The sequence below is a fragment of the Anticarsia gemmatalis genome, chromosome 8 (assembly GCF_050436995.1).
Source record: "Anticarsia gemmatalis isolate Benzon Research Colony breed Stoneville strain chromosome 8, ilAntGemm2 primary, whole genome shotgun sequence".
Lineage (NCBI taxonomy): Eukaryota > Metazoa > Arthropoda > Insecta > Lepidoptera > Erebidae > Anticarsia > Anticarsia gemmatalis.
The window spans coordinates 6,767,630-6,788,666 of NC_134752.1; the positions used below are offsets into that span (position 1 = coordinate 6,767,630).

General features: G+C 35.9%; 1 protein-coding gene across 1 annotated transcript; it reads right to left on the reverse strand.

Annotated features, from left to right (window-relative positions):
• Positions 1–665: 665 nt before the first annotated feature.
• Kif19A (Kinesin family member 19A) lies at positions 666–20,022 on the reverse strand. The gene is made up of 14 exons (XM_076117054.1): positions 19,640–20,022; positions 17,097–17,165; positions 16,532–16,642; positions 15,723–15,908; positions 6,728–6,966; positions 6,288–6,461; positions 5,370–5,535; positions 4,989–5,104; positions 4,621–4,908; positions 4,245–4,422; positions 3,799–4,012; positions 3,332–3,464; positions 1,730–1,867; positions 666–1,123 (listed from the first exon to the last, which is right to left on the reverse strand). The coding sequence occupies exons 1-14, from the start codon at positions 19,739–19,741 to the stop codon at positions 1,036–1,038; spliced, it is 2,202 nt and encodes a 733-aa protein (XP_075973169.1). The 5' UTR covers positions 19,742–20,022; the 3' UTR covers positions 666–1,035.
• Positions 20,023–21,037: the final 1,015 nt, after the last annotated feature.

Sequence of the window (21,037 nt, forward strand, 5' to 3'; positions counted from 1 at the left end):
GAAAAAATAATGTGAAGTGAAAATACCTATACGTCCTGTTTATTTTTCCTGAATAGATAAGGTGACAGCTACTATTACTCACTGTGCCACTATGACGCACGTGAGTAGCTAGCTCGCTACTTACTATGATAAATTGTTCAGGAGCTTCCAAATATTATGGGAAAACCAACGAGAGCGCCTACGTAAAAGTGAATTGCTAGCTGATAACAAGTAGGTAAATAGGAACTCTCACTTACGTCTGCCTATTGTTCTCTTTTTATCATTAAATTTAGTCATCCATGCCATGGCTTTATGTTAAATTTTGCTGGTTTTTCAAATATTAACAGTTCTACCTACCTAAGTTCATGATTAATAGTTACTCATCATCCGTGCTGTAGATACTTACCTAATTAATACTGCCCATTGTGCGCAAAGTACAATACGTAACATAATTAATAACTATTCCGTATTAGGTATTTAGTTTTACCAAACACAAAACCACATAGATGATTCAATTCATCGGTTACGATAATTGATTCAATTAAACCACAAGACTTTAGCTATGGGAAATTTCTGTTAATAAAATAAAGCATATTTAAGCCTTTTCAGGCGAAATACATATTTATTAAATACTTATATTACAAAACAAAACAAAACCACAAATGGCTTGATACAGCGAATAGCTAACTCACACGACACGTCACACCACTAAAGTGAACCACGCGCACATATTTATGACATTATAGTTTTTTTTCCAACAGAAATTCATAGCTGTAAGATTTTGCGACAACACTAATAAAAAAATAATTTCAAAATACAGCGAAATTTATGGTGGAATGTATAGAACTTAAACGTTAACTGTGCATTAACAGCCAGTTTATCTTCAGACAAATCTTTGGTAATTCTCAAGAGATACATAGTCGGATTAGGTGCAAACCTTTGAAGACCCATTTATTGACTTGTATCTTGTACTATAGCATCATTCGGTGGGGAATACACAATCGGTATACGAAGTTCAACCAACGTTCAGTGTCTGAAACCAGAGGAAGTGGAAGTTCAAGGGGCTTGTGGATCGTCCCGATGCGCAGCTGTCACCAAGCTGTCGTCGCTGGCGTAGCGTTTCATTGTTGACCCACTCGCTTGACTGGAAATAGAACATTAATATGAGATACTAGGAGAGAATAGATCATAATTTTCCCGGTTTTGTAACATTTTTCACTGGTACTCTGCTACTATTGATCGTAGCGTGATGATATATAGCCTATAGCCTTCCTCAATAAATAGACTATCCAACAGTAATATTTTTTGAATTCGCACCATTATTAGTAGTAGTTCCTGAGATTAGCGTGTTTAAGCAAACAGACAAACTCTTTAGCTTTATAATATTAGTATAGATAAATCATTAAGCTACGTCAAATACCATTGGGCGGCTTGAACAACTTTCACACGAGGTTGAATACTAACCATTCGACAAGAAGAAGTATAGATTCAGTAACTCAATTTATATACATCTCACGTTAAACGAAAATTCAATGCTCTTTTGATAAACAAGTACAAGTATGTAATAAATACCGAAGAATTTAGAAAAGTTTAAAAATGATTGTCTTGTCGCTCCAAGCTCCTTTTCAATTCGTGAATTTTTGCATCGTTTTATATAAGAGTCAAAATCTTAAAAAGTCAAAAAGAGTAATCAAGTGTTTTAATAGTTACAAATAAACCGTGAACGTTTCATACAGCATAATGAAATTACCTGTACCGTGTTCTTGGTCGTGGTGTAGGAGTGGGTGCGAGGCGCGGCAGACGGTAGTCGAGGAGAGTGCCCCCTGAACCAGAGCTGGAGCCGCGACCAGACCCACTCGAGCTCTCCGACCAAGTCAGCTCTGACATACTACAACATAAATACATTCTAATGAGTAGGAACTAAGTAGCTTAGTTTCGTCCATTTAATGCAGTGGTTCGCCACCAGTGGGCCGTTGAAGCCAAAATTTTGTCGGTTAATGATTTTAAAATTTAAAATTTTTAGGACTATTATTACACTTTATTTTTAATATACTTATATAGTGGTTCCTGCTAAGCAGAATAATATAAAAGTAGTCCCGGACTAAGATAGATCCCGGATAAGATAAAGTTGGGAACCCCTGGTTTATGTAAAATTAATAAATTGATTGATTTTTTCATTAAATGTTTAACAAAATTTCATAAAGTTACTTAACTTATTTTAATTTTGCTGTTTTCATAGACCGTATACGGTATCGGTTTAATTTATTTCATGCTGAGTAATTAAATAAAAGCTTGGGATTATTTTTGGTTGCCACTAATTGTTACACTTAAAGAGCACTTATGCTACGCACGTAGCAGTTCGTAGCACTTCGTAGCACAGTGAAAGCATTTCTCTCAAAGAATAAGTGAAACAGTTTCAAAAAGTAGTTTGTAGTTCTTATACTTGAAGATAAATCTTTTAAACATAATAATAGGTATGTATTAGGCAAAGTGAAATACAAAAGTTTTTACTATTTAAAGACACAATATTGAGTAATGTAACGGGGAGGTTATGACAGATTTTTTGCAGACTTTTCGTCACCACTTGTAGTACATATTACTTGTTTTACTCTATTTGGTAAATTTCTGTAGGTAATGAAACTGCGGAAAATGTGAAAATTATTGTTACAGTCGGTTTCGCCGCTTACGGAAAATACTACTAATTGATTGGTGGTAAACCCCGGAAGAAGTCTTTTTCAGAATGACTAAGGGTTATGCGGTCAAGTTTGGGATAACTTAGTCATCATAGAAAACATGAACCAACGTCCTCATAATTATTACGTCTTTGCTATTCACAAACATCATTATGGATTACCCTAAACAATAAAACGCGGGGAAAAGGAAAATAATTAAATACAATAATTAAGACGTTGTTTTGTTAAATTTATCTCTGACTTACGTACTTATTACGTTACATAGAATAAACCTTTCTGCAATTCATTCCTTTTATGAGTCAATTGGGAATAACTCCCTACAATAATGTAGTGAAGAAAAATAATTCTCGCCCAAAAAAAATAAATCGCCCGAGACAGACTACAATAGGTATTTGTCTGAGAGGCAAAGTTTTGATTAGTTATCAATAATCAAATCCGGGTGCAAAAGAAATGTGCTATAAATATCGTATCGCAGTCAATATTAGTGCATGAACAGTGAACGTAGATATCGAGTAATCTTTAATATTGAAACCTTACTTGTCTATGAGTTCTCTAAACAGGTCTCCAAAGAATGTAATGTTATCAACTATCCAAGTTATAAACTCATTCTAGAAATAGCCCAGATCTATCTACCTATCAATAAGTAAGACGGTATGTACCTAGTGGAAATAGGCGGTAGGCGATAAGGCGGAGTGTAGATGTCGTTGCTTTCAGTGTACGTGGACGCGTGTATCTCCTGCTGATACAACTCGTACAGCTGCGCCAGCTCCGGGGGTACGCCCACTCCCACCTCTAGAATGTTATTAAGAAAACCTTATGAATTATATAAAAGTACAACAGAAGAATACGTTCCTGCGGACCGTAAATGTATCAGAAGAAGAATAATAATGATACAGATCTGTATCCAATTGTGAATAACATTTACAACCGTGCGCATCGTATCCCACGTCGCGCCATTTAAAAACTCTTACAACAGACTGGAGTAGTTAAAAGCAATCGACCGCTATTAGACTATGAAACAAATTTGGCAAAACGTGCTTTTATTTTAAGTATGTAACTATTATGTTATAGTCGCTCGAAGTATTGTTATCACTTCTATCACTGCCATAATTGAAGTTAAACTCGCCTTGCAGTGCTCTCCGTTGTCTTGTAATAATCTCATCAGAGAGTCGTCTCTGCGCGTCTCTTCTCTGCAGCGCGAGGTCTCGCCGGCGAAGTTCATGCGCCCGCGCCGCTCGCTCACCCTGCAGGGCTAGTTTGTCTGCCTCGAGCTCGTGCACACGACATACTAGAGCTAACACCTCTCGTTCTGGACCACTGCTGATTGTTGCTGGTAGCTCCTGTGTGTGTTATAGCCAAATGATAAAAAAGAGAGGAATGAGAACACATATGTCATAGGCGCTAGGCAGGAATTCTAAAATTTGGGGCAGATTTTATCCCACATGTAACTTGTGGTGATGAATCGTTTTCCAATATTAAAATCACGATTAGATTGAGTTATAAAAAGTAAGCAGCAATGTAAGCATACATTATGACCATAAACTTAACAATAAATTATTTATTAATAAGTACCTGCTCGAGTTGAGCGCCGCGTAAGCGTACTTGTTCGAGTTGTCGCTCGACGCGCTCACGCTCGGCGCGCGCGGCCTCCTGCTCGCGCTCGACGCCCGCCAGCTCCGCCCACGCCTGCTCCACAGCCACCTCTGCCTCCGCTCGTTCACTACTACTTGAAGACAAACCAGTACCACCCCTGTATAAATCGAACAAGTACGCTTAGGTATCGCCTGACAATGTAGCGAAATCAGGCGATGTTAAAGAAGAACCATTCCTTACAAGTTTTTTTTAAATATGCTGTGTTACGCATTAAAGAGTAGGTATAAGAAAAGAAATCCCCCACTGGCGAACGACGAATAAAAGTATACGACAAGAGTATAATTACTAAACTTACCTATAACTTTGTTGCGTACTCAATCTCGATCCTGGAATATTGATAGGTTTGTACAGACGATTGAATCTGGCTTCCCAGTGTGAAATCGCAGCGTGTTGCCGCTCTGCATCTAATGCTAGGCCAAGAAGATGACTGTCAAGCTCCATGAGACGCCGCCGTAATCTCATCTGTTGTTTGAATGTGGACACGATCGCTTCCCGCAGAGATTTCAAATGTGCTGCATTCTCTGCCGTTTCTTCTTTGCTTACTTGTTCATCAACAATTTGACTTGCAAATTCTTTTGGTTTACTGTAAAACATATACTTTTTATTTGAATTTTTACATCTATCTGAGTGTATCAAATAAATACGTCAAGGAGTAATGTGTACCTTGTCCGATCATCTTTCATTTTGACTTTGAGTCGGGCGATTTCCTCGCGCAGCTCGTTGATAACTGTTCGGTATTGAGAGAGAGGCATTGGAGTATCAACTAACTCTCGTTCTACCTAAAATTATTTACAGATGAGTTATTACACAATTACAAAGAAAGATTCAACCCTGGATCTTAACATGTTGTGTTTATTTACGGGTCTTACGTGGTAATATAATTTAATGCCATATTATATCTTCAGTGGTAGGCAGGCTAACTTTCAGTTCCGCAAAACAAACCAAAATTTTTTGGTTGGATGATGGATAATTTGGATAATTCGAAATGCAGAATTTGAAAAGAACTCAATAAATAGGTGGTGAAGAAAGATGCTAATGTTATACCCTGTTGGTGATAGAGGCAGCTCTCTGAGCGTAGTGCAGGGTAGAGCGCGTGGTGTCTCTGTGCGCGCCGCCCGACGACACGTGCGCCACCATGGCCGTGCGACACCGACCTCCTAACACCTCACGAAGCAGCCGCGTCAACTTAGAGTCACGGTAGTTCACGTATCTGAGTGAAGAGATACTTATGAAAAGGAGTTTTTCCACATGAACGGCAAACGTAGAGATACAGGCCACTATCGACATTTATCTTTGAAGTTTTCTTCTTTTGCAGGCGTTACTATACTTTCACATTGCTGTTGACAATATATTACTGGTGTATAGTTCTGAACGTGTAGTTTAACAAAAAGTTAAACTGCTCGTTTGATATAAACCTATAAGACTAGATAGGTACCTAAACATAAATTTATTTGCTAAACAAATAGTTGGATGTTTGTTAAATAACTTTTTACGGAAAGCAATAGTGAAATAACAGCTGGCTCTTATCTGGTATATTTTAAGTACCATCAAGGTAGAATGGCATTTGATAACATCTTTGCAGTTGTTTGATAGCAATCTGTACAGCAAATACATTAACTTCATGCTATTGACGTTGATCACATTTAGCAAACAACTTCGACGTGTTATTGTGTATTGTGTACACAATATCTATAAATATCTACACTATTACGTGTTTATCATAAAATCAGCAGAATGTTCTTACTTGTGAATATTTTTAACGCGTAGAGATTTAAATTTCAATGCATTTCGTAGATGCTTCGTTGGATTGGTATATTTAAGATGGATGACATGCAGAAGCCAAAAGAAAAATGCAACACTTCTTCCAACCGTCTTCAAATAATTTGTGCCATTTATCTTTCACACTTAAACAAATGTGATAAACAACATCATTACACAAGTCATAAATAAATAAACAATTACCGGGCGCCACCAGAAAGAGCCATGATGCAGTTTCCAAGCGCGAGTAGGGATCTATTAATATGTGCGCCCTCGAGGCGGCGCGCGCGCAGCCCCGCCCGCTCCGAGCCCGCCAGGTCGATGAGGAACAGCCTCCCACGCTGAGTCACGTCACCCACTCGTTGACTAGCTGTGACGCTGGACAAAAAAATCTATGAATTTCCTATATTTAGGAATAACAAATGTAATGGCTGTGTATCGTCATCTTAAAAAAAAAAACAATTTTAAAAGTTGTGTGCGAAAAACTGACAAAGATTGAAACACTCCACTACAGAAGATATAACATGGTTAAACCTGAAGCAAGTCACAAGAAATGTTACAATAACACTGAAATATTGTAAATCGAGGAACTGTTCAAATATTTACGATAGTTTAAGAGGTATGAATACAGAGCTGATTTATACCTGAGTAGAGCATGTCCTCTTGATGAATGTTGGTTAGCGTGTGTGGGCTCTGCAGTCCTCGCACGGTCGCCCCTGGCCAGTAGCTCAGCCACGTGCGCTGCGCTGCTGGCCCTCAGCTCACTGAGGCCGGCCACCACGGGCGCCCCGCTGCCACCCTCATCACGCAACTCTAAAGGTGGACCCGGGTTCAGAAGATCCCGAATGTTCTCGTTGTATATCTCTATGTATGACATTTTCACCTACAAATAAATCATAGGATAAATGCATCAGTTTCAAATGGGTAGAGTTAAAAAAAGACTTACTACGAGCCCCAAATTACGTCGGCATTCGTAGACATTCGTAGGCATTGAAAACCAGCCTTGCTATCTATGAAGATATTTTTATCATAACAATAAAGTGAACAATGGGTCGTTACTGCTCGTTAGTTAAATAAATTATGTAACCCTGAATCACCACGATTGTCATCTCTTTAGTTACCTACAAAATATATAAATAAAAAATAACATCACGAGGGTTTTTGAATAAAGAAATCTCCCCCAACTTGGGCAATGGGGACTTTAAAAACTGAACTCAAAGATCTAACAAACTGCACAGAAAATTATTTGTTTGTCTTCTACCACCTAGTCAAGTGTCAACCCGCCATACATTTACTATACTTATAAATTTATGTTTGCTTCCTTTAACGCTTATTTATTAAAGCTTCCAAGAAAATTCATCAAAGTCAAAATAAACTCCAAACGCCTGACGCTAAATTGAATATATAAAAGTTTTACGTTAGCGCAGCCAGTGCTCATATATAGCAGCAATTAACTTGTCAGCTATCAACCAACTTCTATGTTAACGTTTTTATTATTACCTGCCATCGACTCTATTACACACTCTCCACTGCCATCAAAATTTGATAAATTTGGAGTAATTGCCATAATTCTTAAACACGGAAGGACATAACGTTTAATTCATACAAATGTATGTACCATGTACGTCATAGAATGTAGGCACAGGCAATAGTATAAAAGTCAAGTAAACAGAGCATAAAGTTCAAACATTAATTTGAGTGTTTGTGAATAACTAGTGAACTGTTTGTTCTCTCGCGTATGTCAAACATCAATGATCATTAGGGGTCGTTAGTCGATGCCTCCGTGTATATATGTACGTAGTTCACTCACACATATTGATTCCACGCTTTGGTCGTATAGCAAACAACCATTCTGGAGTTTATGAATATGAAATAGCTATGAAATGTACACAATATGCCTAGCAAACAATGTTTCAGATCATTTCACCGATAAAATCGATGAAATAATGTAAGTGAATGTTTGACTCATTTCATTACGATACTTAGTTATACATTTTATCGTACCTAATTTATTTTAAGTTGATGGATTGACCATTGTGTACGTTGTTGCTAAGACGTAGGCATATTTCTAGCTAGACAGACTAGTACAACTATCAACGCTATATTTCTATAGCAAGTACAAAAGTACATTGTGTAAGAAGGATATTAGATATATAGGTAGAAAGTGTAAACATTAGACCGTTCGATTTCCGAGGTTCCAGTCTTTCTAAACATCCTATCTAGCAAATATATAACAACAGAATGAAAAGAAAACCGTAAAAATCATGCTTCCAAAACTTCTTTTTGCGTATTCAACGTAAATCTATTCAGTTTTCCCAGTCCCAATTAGTAAGGAATTTCCAGAAGGAATAATATTACGCATACGATATGTAAATCAGGTTATAACATAAATATAAGTATAGTAACTACATGCATAATACTGATGCCGACGCTTTTATAGGCTACGAAAAAGAAATAATTTTGCCACTTATGGATTTAGTTCATAATTAACATAAAACTATTTTTATTCTTTGGCGCATTGCAGATGCAGAAACGTAAAGATATAAGATTTATAGAAGAAAATAATGAATGAGAAAGATGAACACACTTGTAGTGGTTTTTACGTCGCATACCGTAATATTGAGGAAATTCAAGTGTTGCTGTAGTACGATTTTTTTGGTTAGACAATCTAAAAATAAGAAAATATTTTTGTGTGGGCAACCAGACGGTTAGGTAAAAAATGTACAGTCTATATCTAAAACGTAATGATTCATAAACTCACTCTTTGTCGTCATTGTAAGTGCCAAAACATATTTCTTGTCTTTCACTACTTCTGATTCAGTTAAAGGTTACTATGTATTTTTAAACGTTCATTGTTCTTTTATGTATTTGCTATAGATTTAAGGTACAGTCATAGGTTAACAGCCTCAAGTTATTCATCAATATGCTGAATCATTCTTTTTAAAAAGGCCTTTATTATATTTTGTAAAAATGTGTCATTAGCCAAATAAGTATATGAAATATTTAATAAGATAAATAATTTCATTAGTATATAGGTACTCTTTATCCATACTTTGCACATAAAAAACCATTTTGAATTTATACATACACAGCAGTAAGATACAGGCTTACATAAAGATAACATTTCTAACCGATTTATCCTCATAGTCTTGGACGCACGTTTAATCGTGAGCAATTTCATTTAGGACCACACTTATAATATCTCTATTAAGGCTAGGCAAATATTATGTCAAATCATACAACGCGGGAAATACCTATCTGCAACATGTCTCTAGCTTAGATTATATGATTGTATATCCGTCTCTAATTTAAATATTAAACATGTTTGTGACGATTACTGACATTTAATATTAGGTAAGGCAAATAAACAGCAGACACACCCATTTATATGGAAAGCATATGTTTTCATGCTCTAAGAATTTGCTAAGGAAAATATATTTTGCAGTGTCATTTTTCGAATAACTACCACGATTGCTTGCAATTTTTCTTACTCATTATAAGAATCCGTTGAGGTTGAGAGAGTAAAAGAAGCTAGAGTCTCCTGTAATGACCAAACTCACTACATTATTGTTAAGGTATAGAGTACCTAATTTATTTTATTCTGAAGTAAAATTATATTTTTTTATAGTTAATCCATTTGACATCAAAGTGGTGCATAAGCAGTATAGAGAAGATTCAAACCCTACGCTCATGATTAAAAAAGTACTTACATATATAGTTTAATTACTTCAACATCAGTAGTAATCGATGTAACGACACCTACACTGTAGTGTAACTAATAGCAACAATATGTACCTACACCTAACATCAATATAAGTATGATGCATGTTTGTCATTCCCTACAGAATTACATAGGTATAGTAAGTTTTTACCTCCTAGCTCTCTGGTTTGTATTTTCTTATATGCACTAAATATAATGCACGAAAATCATCTATGCATTTTTTTAATCTGAAGAAGGTTCGATTCTGTACATCTAATATATAAAATTCTCGCGTCACAGTTTTCGTTGCCATACTCCTCCGAAATGGCTTGACCGATTCTCATTAAATTTTGTGAGCATTAAGAAGGTCTGAGAATCGGCCATCATCTTTTTTCATAACCCTAAGTGACACTATTTCTTTTTTATTTATTTGGCAAAACAACGTTTGCCGGGTCAGCTAGTAGAATATATATGAAAAAACCTTTGGAGGTTGTTAAGTAACGGATACAGATATCTAGAATGCAATTAAGAACATTTTTGACTGTAGGTTCCAGCATCACGTGAAACTACTAGATGGATTGTAATAAAAACTTTTCGATTCGAAATTTCTATAAACAACTTTTTATTTGTAGTATTTTGTAGTACTTAGACTCTACCTATGTATAGAAGCTAAATTGAAGTCTTGAACTTGTTTATAACAGCTACCAAATATAGCACGTACGTAACACTTAATGTTCACCTCAGAGCATTATGGACATGGTTTATTACAATGAGAACGCTACGTGTTGTGCCACAATGCGGCAAGAAATAAACACAAATGCTGTTTTGCTATCAGATCGAGCGCAAAATGCACCACAATTGTTCTAAAAGCGAAAACCCACCACAATACTTCATTTAGTAAATTACATCGCTTAGGTATCGTCCGATCGTTTACCAAAGCAATTAATCGGCCCAAATGGTTTAAAGCCAATTGCTTCTCCAAATAAAACCTCGATCAATGGTTACTAGATATTTTATATAGGTATTGTCAAGTGCCTAGGATATAGTTTTCATTAGAAAAGTGGTCAATCAATCCTTATCACCATCGTGCGTAGATGCTATATGAAACAAAATACAAGAAAAAAAAGAGTTATACTAGACTTAATTGAATACTTAGCTTCTTACATGCAAAATGAATTACTTCTTTATCATCTATTCGAAACTTAGTACTGTAGTAATGCATTAAGTACTGAAACAAGATTACTACTCGGTACCAGTACTAAGCTATTGCTTTACTAAGTAGGTAAAGGCCACGTTGAGTCTGGTTTGCTCTACAATGCCGGCCCAGAAATAGCAAACCTTATTAAAAACTGTGTTAATGGAAGGCCAACCCTTTAAAATACAGTCAGTAGAACGTTTTTTGTTGGTGAGTTGTAATATCGAGTCGACTTTTTGATGATGTTTCCTTATAATCATTAGTAGAGTGTTTATACACCTGTTTGTAACTCGTTACCTATGGTTATTATCATTGCGGACGGGTCACGCTAGCGTGCTCAAGTTAATAGAATGCCTCGTCTCACGTTAGCCATGAATATTTAAACGATGCTTTCTTCTACTGAGTACTGACGTAAGCAATTTTCACGGCCCGCGTGACGACTGAACTTGATTTGCCACTAATTTCTCCATCGTGTTTCTTTAATAAATTACCAGGCTTGATATAGAAATCGCTTACTTTTACAAGTTCAAGAACATATACAATTAACAACATCTAATTTTTGAGTGCACACTTGTATAGCACAGTGTGTAGTATTATTAAAGGAGGCTCTCTACAAATTACTAATGGAAAATGGCCCAAAATATATTATGACGATAAAATGAATCTGATCTGCTTATCATTCTTTAAAGGTAGGTAGGTATAGATATTTTTCAAAATATTTCCGTTAACTAATGAAACACGAGTAACATATCATAAGTCATAACGTTGGGTTCTAAAATAAGCTCCGGTATTTTAAAACGAAGTACCTACTTATGTTGTTTTAGCACGAGTGCTGGTAATTGGTCATGGTCACTATTTAAACTACCTTTTTAAGATTATAGCCTAGGACATTAACCAAGTTTAAAATCGATCATTAAATAGTCGTATGTATACGTCAGTACATCGTTTATTTAGTTTCGTCAAACGTATACCCAAATTACATACATTGACTATCATGATAGTCATTCGACACAAAAAACGGATATTGAACCTTAAGCTCATTAATGTCATTTTTGTACTAGATTCAATGAGTTAAAGTAATAAGGTATTGAAGAAAGTGTTCACGGTTTAATGATAGGTCCGGTGTCAATCAGGCGCGTCGGAGGTGCGCGCCACCTCGTGCCTCGACAGTGACCTTGCCTCGAGCTCGTAGCGTGGTGGCACACAGCCTACTTTACACCACTAACGTATATTTGATGGTAGCTGTCATTTAGCTGAGGGATAAGGGAGTATAGCTGTTTATATTACTTATCTATAGATTAATCGATAAGATAAACGTCGTGCTAGTCTCTACAGGCGATATCGTTTTATGGTTGTTAGTTGTTACATGTCTGTGAACATGAAAATGTTGATTTTGTACAGTCCACGAAGGCTCTTTTAGCACGTGCTATAGTTAATTTATGTTCATATGTCATTTATTATTTTATACAACGAAATGATCTTTTACTGTTTTTGTTTCACTCACTAACTGAATTCTAACGTATATTTTGCGATGAAGCGAAATTAGATCTATCTATCATCACCCAATTATTGTGTATTGTTTTAATACTATAACTGATAATTATGATCGATAGCCTCATCAGGATTATCAAGGTACAGCATGGTACCTACCTTATTGTTTAGATAAATATAATATATTTTTTATAATAAATTACAAGGTTCACATCTAAAATACCAATACAAAAAACAAGATTTAACAACAATATTTCTCATTCTAGTCTTTGTTCGTCGGTTCTGCAACAAACACCTTGACGACAACTAAATACTGTAAAGAATCTAAAACTCTGAACTATTACCGTAGCAAACAAACTAGCTACTAAGCAGCTAGCTAACTATATTGTAACTGGCATATTGCCAGTTTTGCAGTACTCAATAGTACTCGCAGTTCAAAAAACTCATACTACAAAGTACCAACTATAGTCGAGGAAGAAGAGTTTTATATATCTTAATCATGAAGACGCATGTATGTAAGATTGTTTGCTAATTACCTACCAATCTTACTACCAAAGCCAAACGCAACATTAGGAAAGACTGTAATGTAAGAAATAGTGTTTGCTAGGAAAATACAAAAACCATACTTACATTTTTACTTGTTTTCGAGTGATAACATGAATAAAAAACAAACGACTTAAAAAGTCAGAGTGGTGCAATTTCAGCACTCGGGGTCTACCTTCTAAATATGCATAAGAAAATCGTAAAGAACTTCCGCGTGGTCAAGGTCACGCCGGACGCCGTTGCCGTGAGCGTGGAACGTTACTTTAACATACCCTTATTATAGTTATTATACCTTCCCATGTTTCATAATCACAATGTCCCCTTTATTAAGGTGAAAACTATTACGCACTGCACGACCTTAGCGAGGTATTGAACTTGGCGCTATCTTATTAATATCCCTCTATAGATAAACAAGAGTGCCAATAAATTGTCGCTGTCGCTAAGTGACAAGATATAGATTTTAAACGATTGGGGCAAAAGATTGATATGGAAGAAAATGGATCTAATTTTGTTCGCAAGTTTATTTTAAATGACTCGCGCAACTTCGCTTGCGTCACATAAGTGAATCATAATTTTCCCCGTTTTTGTAACATTTTTCACTGGTACTCTGCTCCTATTGGTTGTAGCGTGATGATATATAGCCTATAGCCTTCCTCGATAAATGTGCTATCTAACACTGAAATAATTTTTCAAATCGGACCAGTAGTTCCCGAGATTAGCGCGTTCAAACAAACAAACAAACAAACTCTTCAGGTTTATAATATTAGTATAGATATGCCAAACTATTTTCATCATCGGCCTACTTTCTCTTGAATTAAAAAATAATGCAAATGGAAGGGTTTAGGTACAATCATTATGACTTGCCTTTTATTAAAGTTCCCAAACAGTAATTTACCGCAGGCTATTGTGTCCGGGTATCTATGCTCCCTGATTCTCCCTCCCAGAGATAAAATTATTTATTCAGTAATGCAAGATAGATAAAATAAACAGATTAGATTCTGACTTTTCACAGCATGTGACATTAAGTATCTTATAAAACCACACGTGTACGCGTCTCGTTATCTCCGTGGTACGAGGAATTGACTTTTAATATTCCACAGCGGTGACCAATTGCACGTTGCGACGCAATGATTATGGCGATCCCCTTTAGGATTATTTGTTACGACGATCTGGCACAAGGTCAATGTTCACTGCCAGCGTTCCAGTGTGTTATAAATAATAATATTGCATGCGCTCCCACTGTTGCAAATCGCTTTCAAATGTCATCATCGGTCAATTCTAATATCTTAGACCAACAAGTGCAGCAAGAAAAAATAGTAGGTATGCCTACGCTCATAGGATTTTTTTTATGACTCCAGATTGCTTAATTACAATCACCTAATTGAGAAGCGATTAGGTTCTAATTAACTTTTTGTTTTCAGTAAATAAAATTCTACAACCTTCGCTTTTTCTTCTCTAAACCTACTTATTTCTTTGATAACATGCGTAAGAAGAAAAGGTGCATGACATAACAACAATATTTTACGACAGCAGTTGCAATGGGATGTTGGTTCCCAAAAATACCGAGATGATAGAGTTCACATTCTTGTTGCGCTCAATTTTCGAATCAATCGAAAAAAATCACAAGCTCAAAGAAAAGCGCGAATGTAGAGCCGCACCGATCTGCTACCTCTGCGATAGACTTTTACATTTATGATTACGTTTATTCTTCAGGCAATTCTTTAAGTAAGTGATTGTAAGCAAACAATCATGAAATAAAAAGTAATAGAAGAACTGTTGAAAACAAAGATGGACTCCTAAAATTGTATATTTACATTCTCTAATTGCGTATCTCTAATGTTATACTCAGATAATCGTAAAAATGTATATGGTAGCATTATTTTTAAGAGTTTTTAAAAAAGCTTTATTGTTTATAAATGTGTAAACCATTGCATACTATATCGACTTTATAAACTTTTAGCACGAATAAAATTAGCAGTTCAATTCAGCAAACAAGGTTGCTTATCACACACAACATTCACCCATGGGACAAATGTATTGTTCACGGATAAATAGTTTTATGAGGCTAACCAATACTAACCATACATAGCTAATATGTTCAATAGTTCCTAACTGAATTTATCTAGGTAATAATGTTAAAGTTGCAAGGTGAAAAAAGTTATGAAATTACTCCAATTATTAAAATCAATGCCAGAACAATCGATTGGGGAGACAGAATATCAAATAATCTGAATAATAGGTCATGGGCGTGAATAGAACCGAGTACAAAAGGGTCGGTAATAGGATTTGCAAGAAGGCCGCGATGCTTTCCTATTCAAACCGCAAGACAGTGATACCGCGATGCGACCTCGACTATTCGTCTGAAAGTGGAGTGAGCTAATGAAAAGCTTTACCAACACTTTTTATGTACATAAAGCCCACACAATGCGGCTTTTGTATTTAACATTATAGCAACATAAATATTTAAGGAGCTCGCCGTATAGGTAGTGTGGAATGCAACTACAGAGTAAACTTGTGACTCTACTTTTTACCATTATACAAAGTGTCATACTTTTTTGTATCATTGTTGTGAAGCTTAAATAATAAAATATCGATTAAATTATAAAAGCTACAACAGTTATTGATAAGTAACTAAGGACATTAGTTGATGACTAACTAGTAGAAGTGGTAAGGCGTTAAACAAAAGATCCTGCAACCTGCAAATACATACCTCGTATAAGTCAGGGTGTTCACTCTCAGCGATACCGGCGAAGAGATGACTAAGAGCCCGGGACATGAGGCCGGTCATTGTGTGTGTTTTGCCAGCGCCGGTCGCGCCGTACGCGAAAACGGCTCCAGCGAACCCTCGCAAAGTATCCTTGACCAGCGGTGCACATACTGCGTCGTACACTTCTTCCTAACAACCACAAAATTTACATGAATCTCATAAGGTGTTACATTATTAGTATGACTTAACATAAAATGTAACGTGTTTGTAAACGCGCGTAGAGACTATTGCGTGAAACACGCAAGTATGTCACGATCGAGTAGATGAATTAGTATGATTTATTTTCTTATTGTGCTCTTTGAAGCTGTTCTCATTATAACATCAAATTTAATATCAATAGTAAATTTATTGATATTCATGCATGCCACCAGATGGCTAGGTACCTGTGTGTATAGTCTATCACTTCTTTCTTGCTTATCTAGTCTGATACACTATCTTATAAAAAATAATCACTAATGTGATATAAAGAAAAATATCACGATGATTTTTTTGGAGACATGTATACTATTCTTCCAAATGAATACAGTGTCCATCTCACTGCCGAATGATCCATCAAAGCTGTCGATGTGATCAGCGTAAGATACAAATGGCCATTGTTTATTGCCGACGCGATTAGTTGCTCATCAATAAGAGCAGTTAATTAGCAGTCGAGATGCATGTCATATGTCAACGACTAATACTTCCGTTACGAAAATAACAATTATACGTAACAACTAAACATGATGAGTTATGTAATACATTATCTTACGTACTTGCGTACTGTCCTCGCCAAAAACTCGGTCGTATACGTAATGTTTGTCGTTAAGCCGCCGCTGACGTAGCACGTCACGTCGACTATCCGCCTCCTCCTCCAACACCAGCATCTGATTACATCAGTACTTTATCACTGATACAAGAATGATACGATTTAAATGTGAAATAAAAAGATTATAGTAAATCCCTATAATCTGTCTTTCGGTAGAGTGAGAATGATTGATGGGTAAACAAAGTTCTCGGGTTTGTTCTTAAGGCATAGACTTCTAATTGTCTGCCGACATTCATTATAGAAGTATAATCACGGGTATATTAATATACCATTCCATTCCCTAAGTTGTTACAAGGAAACTCTGAGGAATGTTAACAGAAGAAACCTATTATAAAATTATATATATATGTTTTGCGGAACATTGTTCATGAACAACGAATGCAAGTAATAATGTTTCAGTTTCAGTGAAGCATATTGTGTTGTTTTTCCAATATCACTCCAGAATGTGTTATCCAGCAATTTAGATATACATTTTTGCTAATAACGAGAATGTAATATAAGTATATTGTAACCTTATCGCTGACCACGTGCACGATGCGAGGACCTTCATCTGCTCGGAGCGGCCGCACGCGCACCGCCACCTGTTGCAGATACACTCAATAGTCAGTGCAAACCACTCAACTTTACATATAAATAAAGACACCTAGGTAAAGTTTAGTATACGGCTATGTCTTACGGTAATGTGCAAACTGAAACCATTCTATTATGTAACGGTACCATTGCATTGGTTCTTAGTTAGTAGATGTTTAAGTGGTGAAAATATACTGGTCTGGTAATTTCCATACTCCTGTATTTTTTTCTTTAGGAAAAAGTTCATGAAGGAGTCATTTACTTTTTTGATCAACAATTATTCGTCCAACACTATGGTGTACTATATGGTGAAAGTTTAATCACCTGACTATTGACTATAGTACCCGTAGAGGCATTTAATTATATTGACTTGATATATGCATTAACAATTTTCCTGTGTCCTATTGCCCTATTATGTTACGGCAGATGAAAATCATAACGTTTTAAATAGAGGGCGATAGGAACATAGGTACTTATCACTACTTCTTACGACTAACCCTAATCCTTACTAATATTATAAATGCGAAAGTATCTCTGTCTGTCTGTCTGTCTGTCTGCTACTCAATCACGCCTAAACTACTGAACCAATTTGCATGAAATTTGGTATGGAGATATTTTGATACCCGAGAAAGGACATAGGCTACTTTTTACCCCGGGAAAATGACGCATTTCCCGGGAAAATTCAAGTGGCGAACGAAGTAGCGAATAATAAATATTATTATGACATTAAAATAACAAAATTCCGTTGTCATGGCAACTGTTTTAATGGCGGATATACCTTAGCGCGACTTCGTTATATTATGAGATATAAACAATTTTGAGAATATTTTTCGTAAAAAAGAAGCATATTTTATATCATCACGCTACGACTAATAGGAGCAGAGTAACAGTAAAAAGTGTTACAAAAACGTGAAAAATTCTGACCCATTCTCTCTTATGTGACGCAAGCGAAGTTGCGCGGGTCAGCTAGTAATCTATACTAATATTATAAAGCTGAAGAGTTTGTTTGTTTGTTTGATTGTTTGTTTGTTTGAACGCGCTAATCTCAGGAACTACTGGTCCGATTTGAAAAATTCTTTCAGTGATAGATAGCCCATTTATTGAGGAAGGCTATAGGCTATATATCATCACGCTACGACCAATAGGAGCAGAGTAGCAATAAAAAATGTTACAAAAACGGGGAAAATTTTGACCCATTCTCTTTTATGTGACGCAAGCGAAGTTGCGGGGGTCAGCTAGTAGGATATACATAAGTAAATAGATAGTACCTATCTCATCAAAATTGACGCATATTTAGCTTTCCCTTTAAAACTCATTAGATTGGTAAGTAGGTATGTTGTACAATGTACATGTACATATATGCTCGTCAGTTGTGAGCGTCTGGCACGCAAATAGACCATGGTCAGACATAGGAAATAGGACAGGTACATGAAAAACCACAGCAGGACAACTTTCTGCGATATATTAAACTACAAAACATGTTTATTTAGTAAACCTGTTTTCAAGTTTTTACTTTACTATGATACCTGACGGTAAGCCATGCCAAAGGTAGGTATTAAGGGCCGCTTGATGAAAACCATCCAATATTAAAATAATAAATTGTAATTAAATACTGAAATGCAACATTATATTCGCTACTAATATAAAGTACCTTGGTTAATTAACCAACGTCACATAATAGGTCATCAGTTCATCACTGATTTCCGCTCACACGCTAGATACATGCCTGTAATCGCCGCATTAACAACGTTTACAGCGTATACCTACTATAAATCGGTACTAACTATTACTAACTAATGCTAAACAATTATAGTGCCGATTATTTCAATCAGTTTCAATGTTAGTGGCCCTGCCGAAGTTCGTAAATGTTTACCGTATTAGTCGATACATATACTTATGACCGCAGATAAGAGAAATTATCAATTTTCGTCTCTGATTATTTCCGTTTTACCTACTACCATCCTTTGAAAGTTTAATAACTAACATATTTAGACAATAATGTCGACGTATTCTTAATTTTAATCGCATAATATTTATAAAAGTGAAAATAAATACTTAAACTAAGTATTATTTAGGATTACTTTTATCGTATTATTTATACGTTCTTAATCACAATAATTAGATAATGTATTGTTTGATTTACGAACTTATAAAAACAGGCGGTTAATTATCTATTACCAAAATACCAAAATTAGGTAATTGTTCTGCGCTTAACAAGCCCAGTAATTCTTCTCGGTTTTCATCAATTTATTTCTAGTTAAATTACCCAGATGACTTCCGCAGAAAGTTCTTGAAAACAATAGCCTCAAGCACTCGAGGATAATATAACTTTCTTTTCAACTTACAAAACCAACTTTGCGGAGCTATAAATACTTACGTGGAAAAGTAGGTAAAGTTCACGGGTCGGGACATTTTATGCATTCTAGGCCAATATTGTTTGTTCAACTTTATAATACTTAGTCAAGACCACACAAGTCTTATTTACCATTAGTTTTTCTTCGGTGACAGTACGGATGCTCCCGTGTGGTCGGTCAGCGCTGGATAAAGTGCTCTGAGTCATGGCATTACTCCGTCTATTCAAGTGCATCCAAAAACAACACTGCTACTTTCTCCACAACTTTTAAAACACTTCAAAATGTTATTTATTTAAGCACTTAATTAATAAATTAATTATATTTAATTTCAGAAAGATTTTAATATGAACTCTTTGTCATTATACATCAAGGACCCGTGTCCTACGTCATTTATGAACGAGGTGCGAAGTTAACCGTTCTCCGCCCTCGAGGCTTCACGTGGACTGAACGTTGGTCAAAATACAGCCTTCGCTTTGGGCGGTCGCTGGGGCAACAGCTAAACCCCACAAATAAAAGTTTCATGCGCCGTCACGTAGACTGTTATTAATCACATACTTACATAGCTATAAATCCAAAACTATACTTATTATACACTATATTTTATTGTGAGGTGTGAATTGTGTTTCATCTTCGCTTGAAAGTTCAATTAAAGCTTAATGAGTTCTTTATGATATTCATATAACAGAGGGAGAGAGGGCGATGGCTTTAGTACTTATTATTCTGTGGCGATGGTCCATGCTCAAAGCTTATAAAGTAGATACTTACCTATTTAGGTATGTTTATTACGTGTTAATATATTTAGAAAATACTTTCCTGAATAGATCATCAGGAATCATCCAGTTAACTCACGAATCATGAAGTATCCGTCTTCTATAGTGGTAGTGTTCCGTAGGAGTACTAGGAGTAGCATCTTACTTGAACACTGCTAGCTGTTTTTTTCTTTGTACCAGAAGAAAATTAGTTTATTCTAGCAATAGTGTACCATCGCAAAGCATGGGACTGAACTGAATTTCTAGAAAATCTTCGAGCGATGATTTTAAGAAAATCGAACCTGTGACTATAATCTGCAATCGCATTGAATACCGATTGAATGGCCGAGGCAGGTATAAATTAGATAAGAGACGACGAACATATGGTTAGAATTATGCGTGGCATACGTCCAACATTCGTGGTGTGGTGTGTATCACAACATATGTAGTGTACATAATATATGTATATTCCAAGAGAGCTGATTCAGCGGAAGTTTCGTACTAGTAGAAATTTGTTTAGTCCACACATGTTATCCATAATGAATGACGATATTAAAGTTCAGGTCCAGCGGTGTATGGGCTTAAGTTGATTTGTATCTCATAAAGTTTTGTCTAGCATTAAATCTGAGTTTAAGTAATTTCAGACGGAACTTCAGAAATATTTTCTGTAGGTACCGCAATATGACGACATTTTTGGGATTTTCTCTTTTTGAGCAACATGTACAGAGCTATATAACATGAGTATCAGATTTCGGCCGACATACTATGAATAATCTTCGT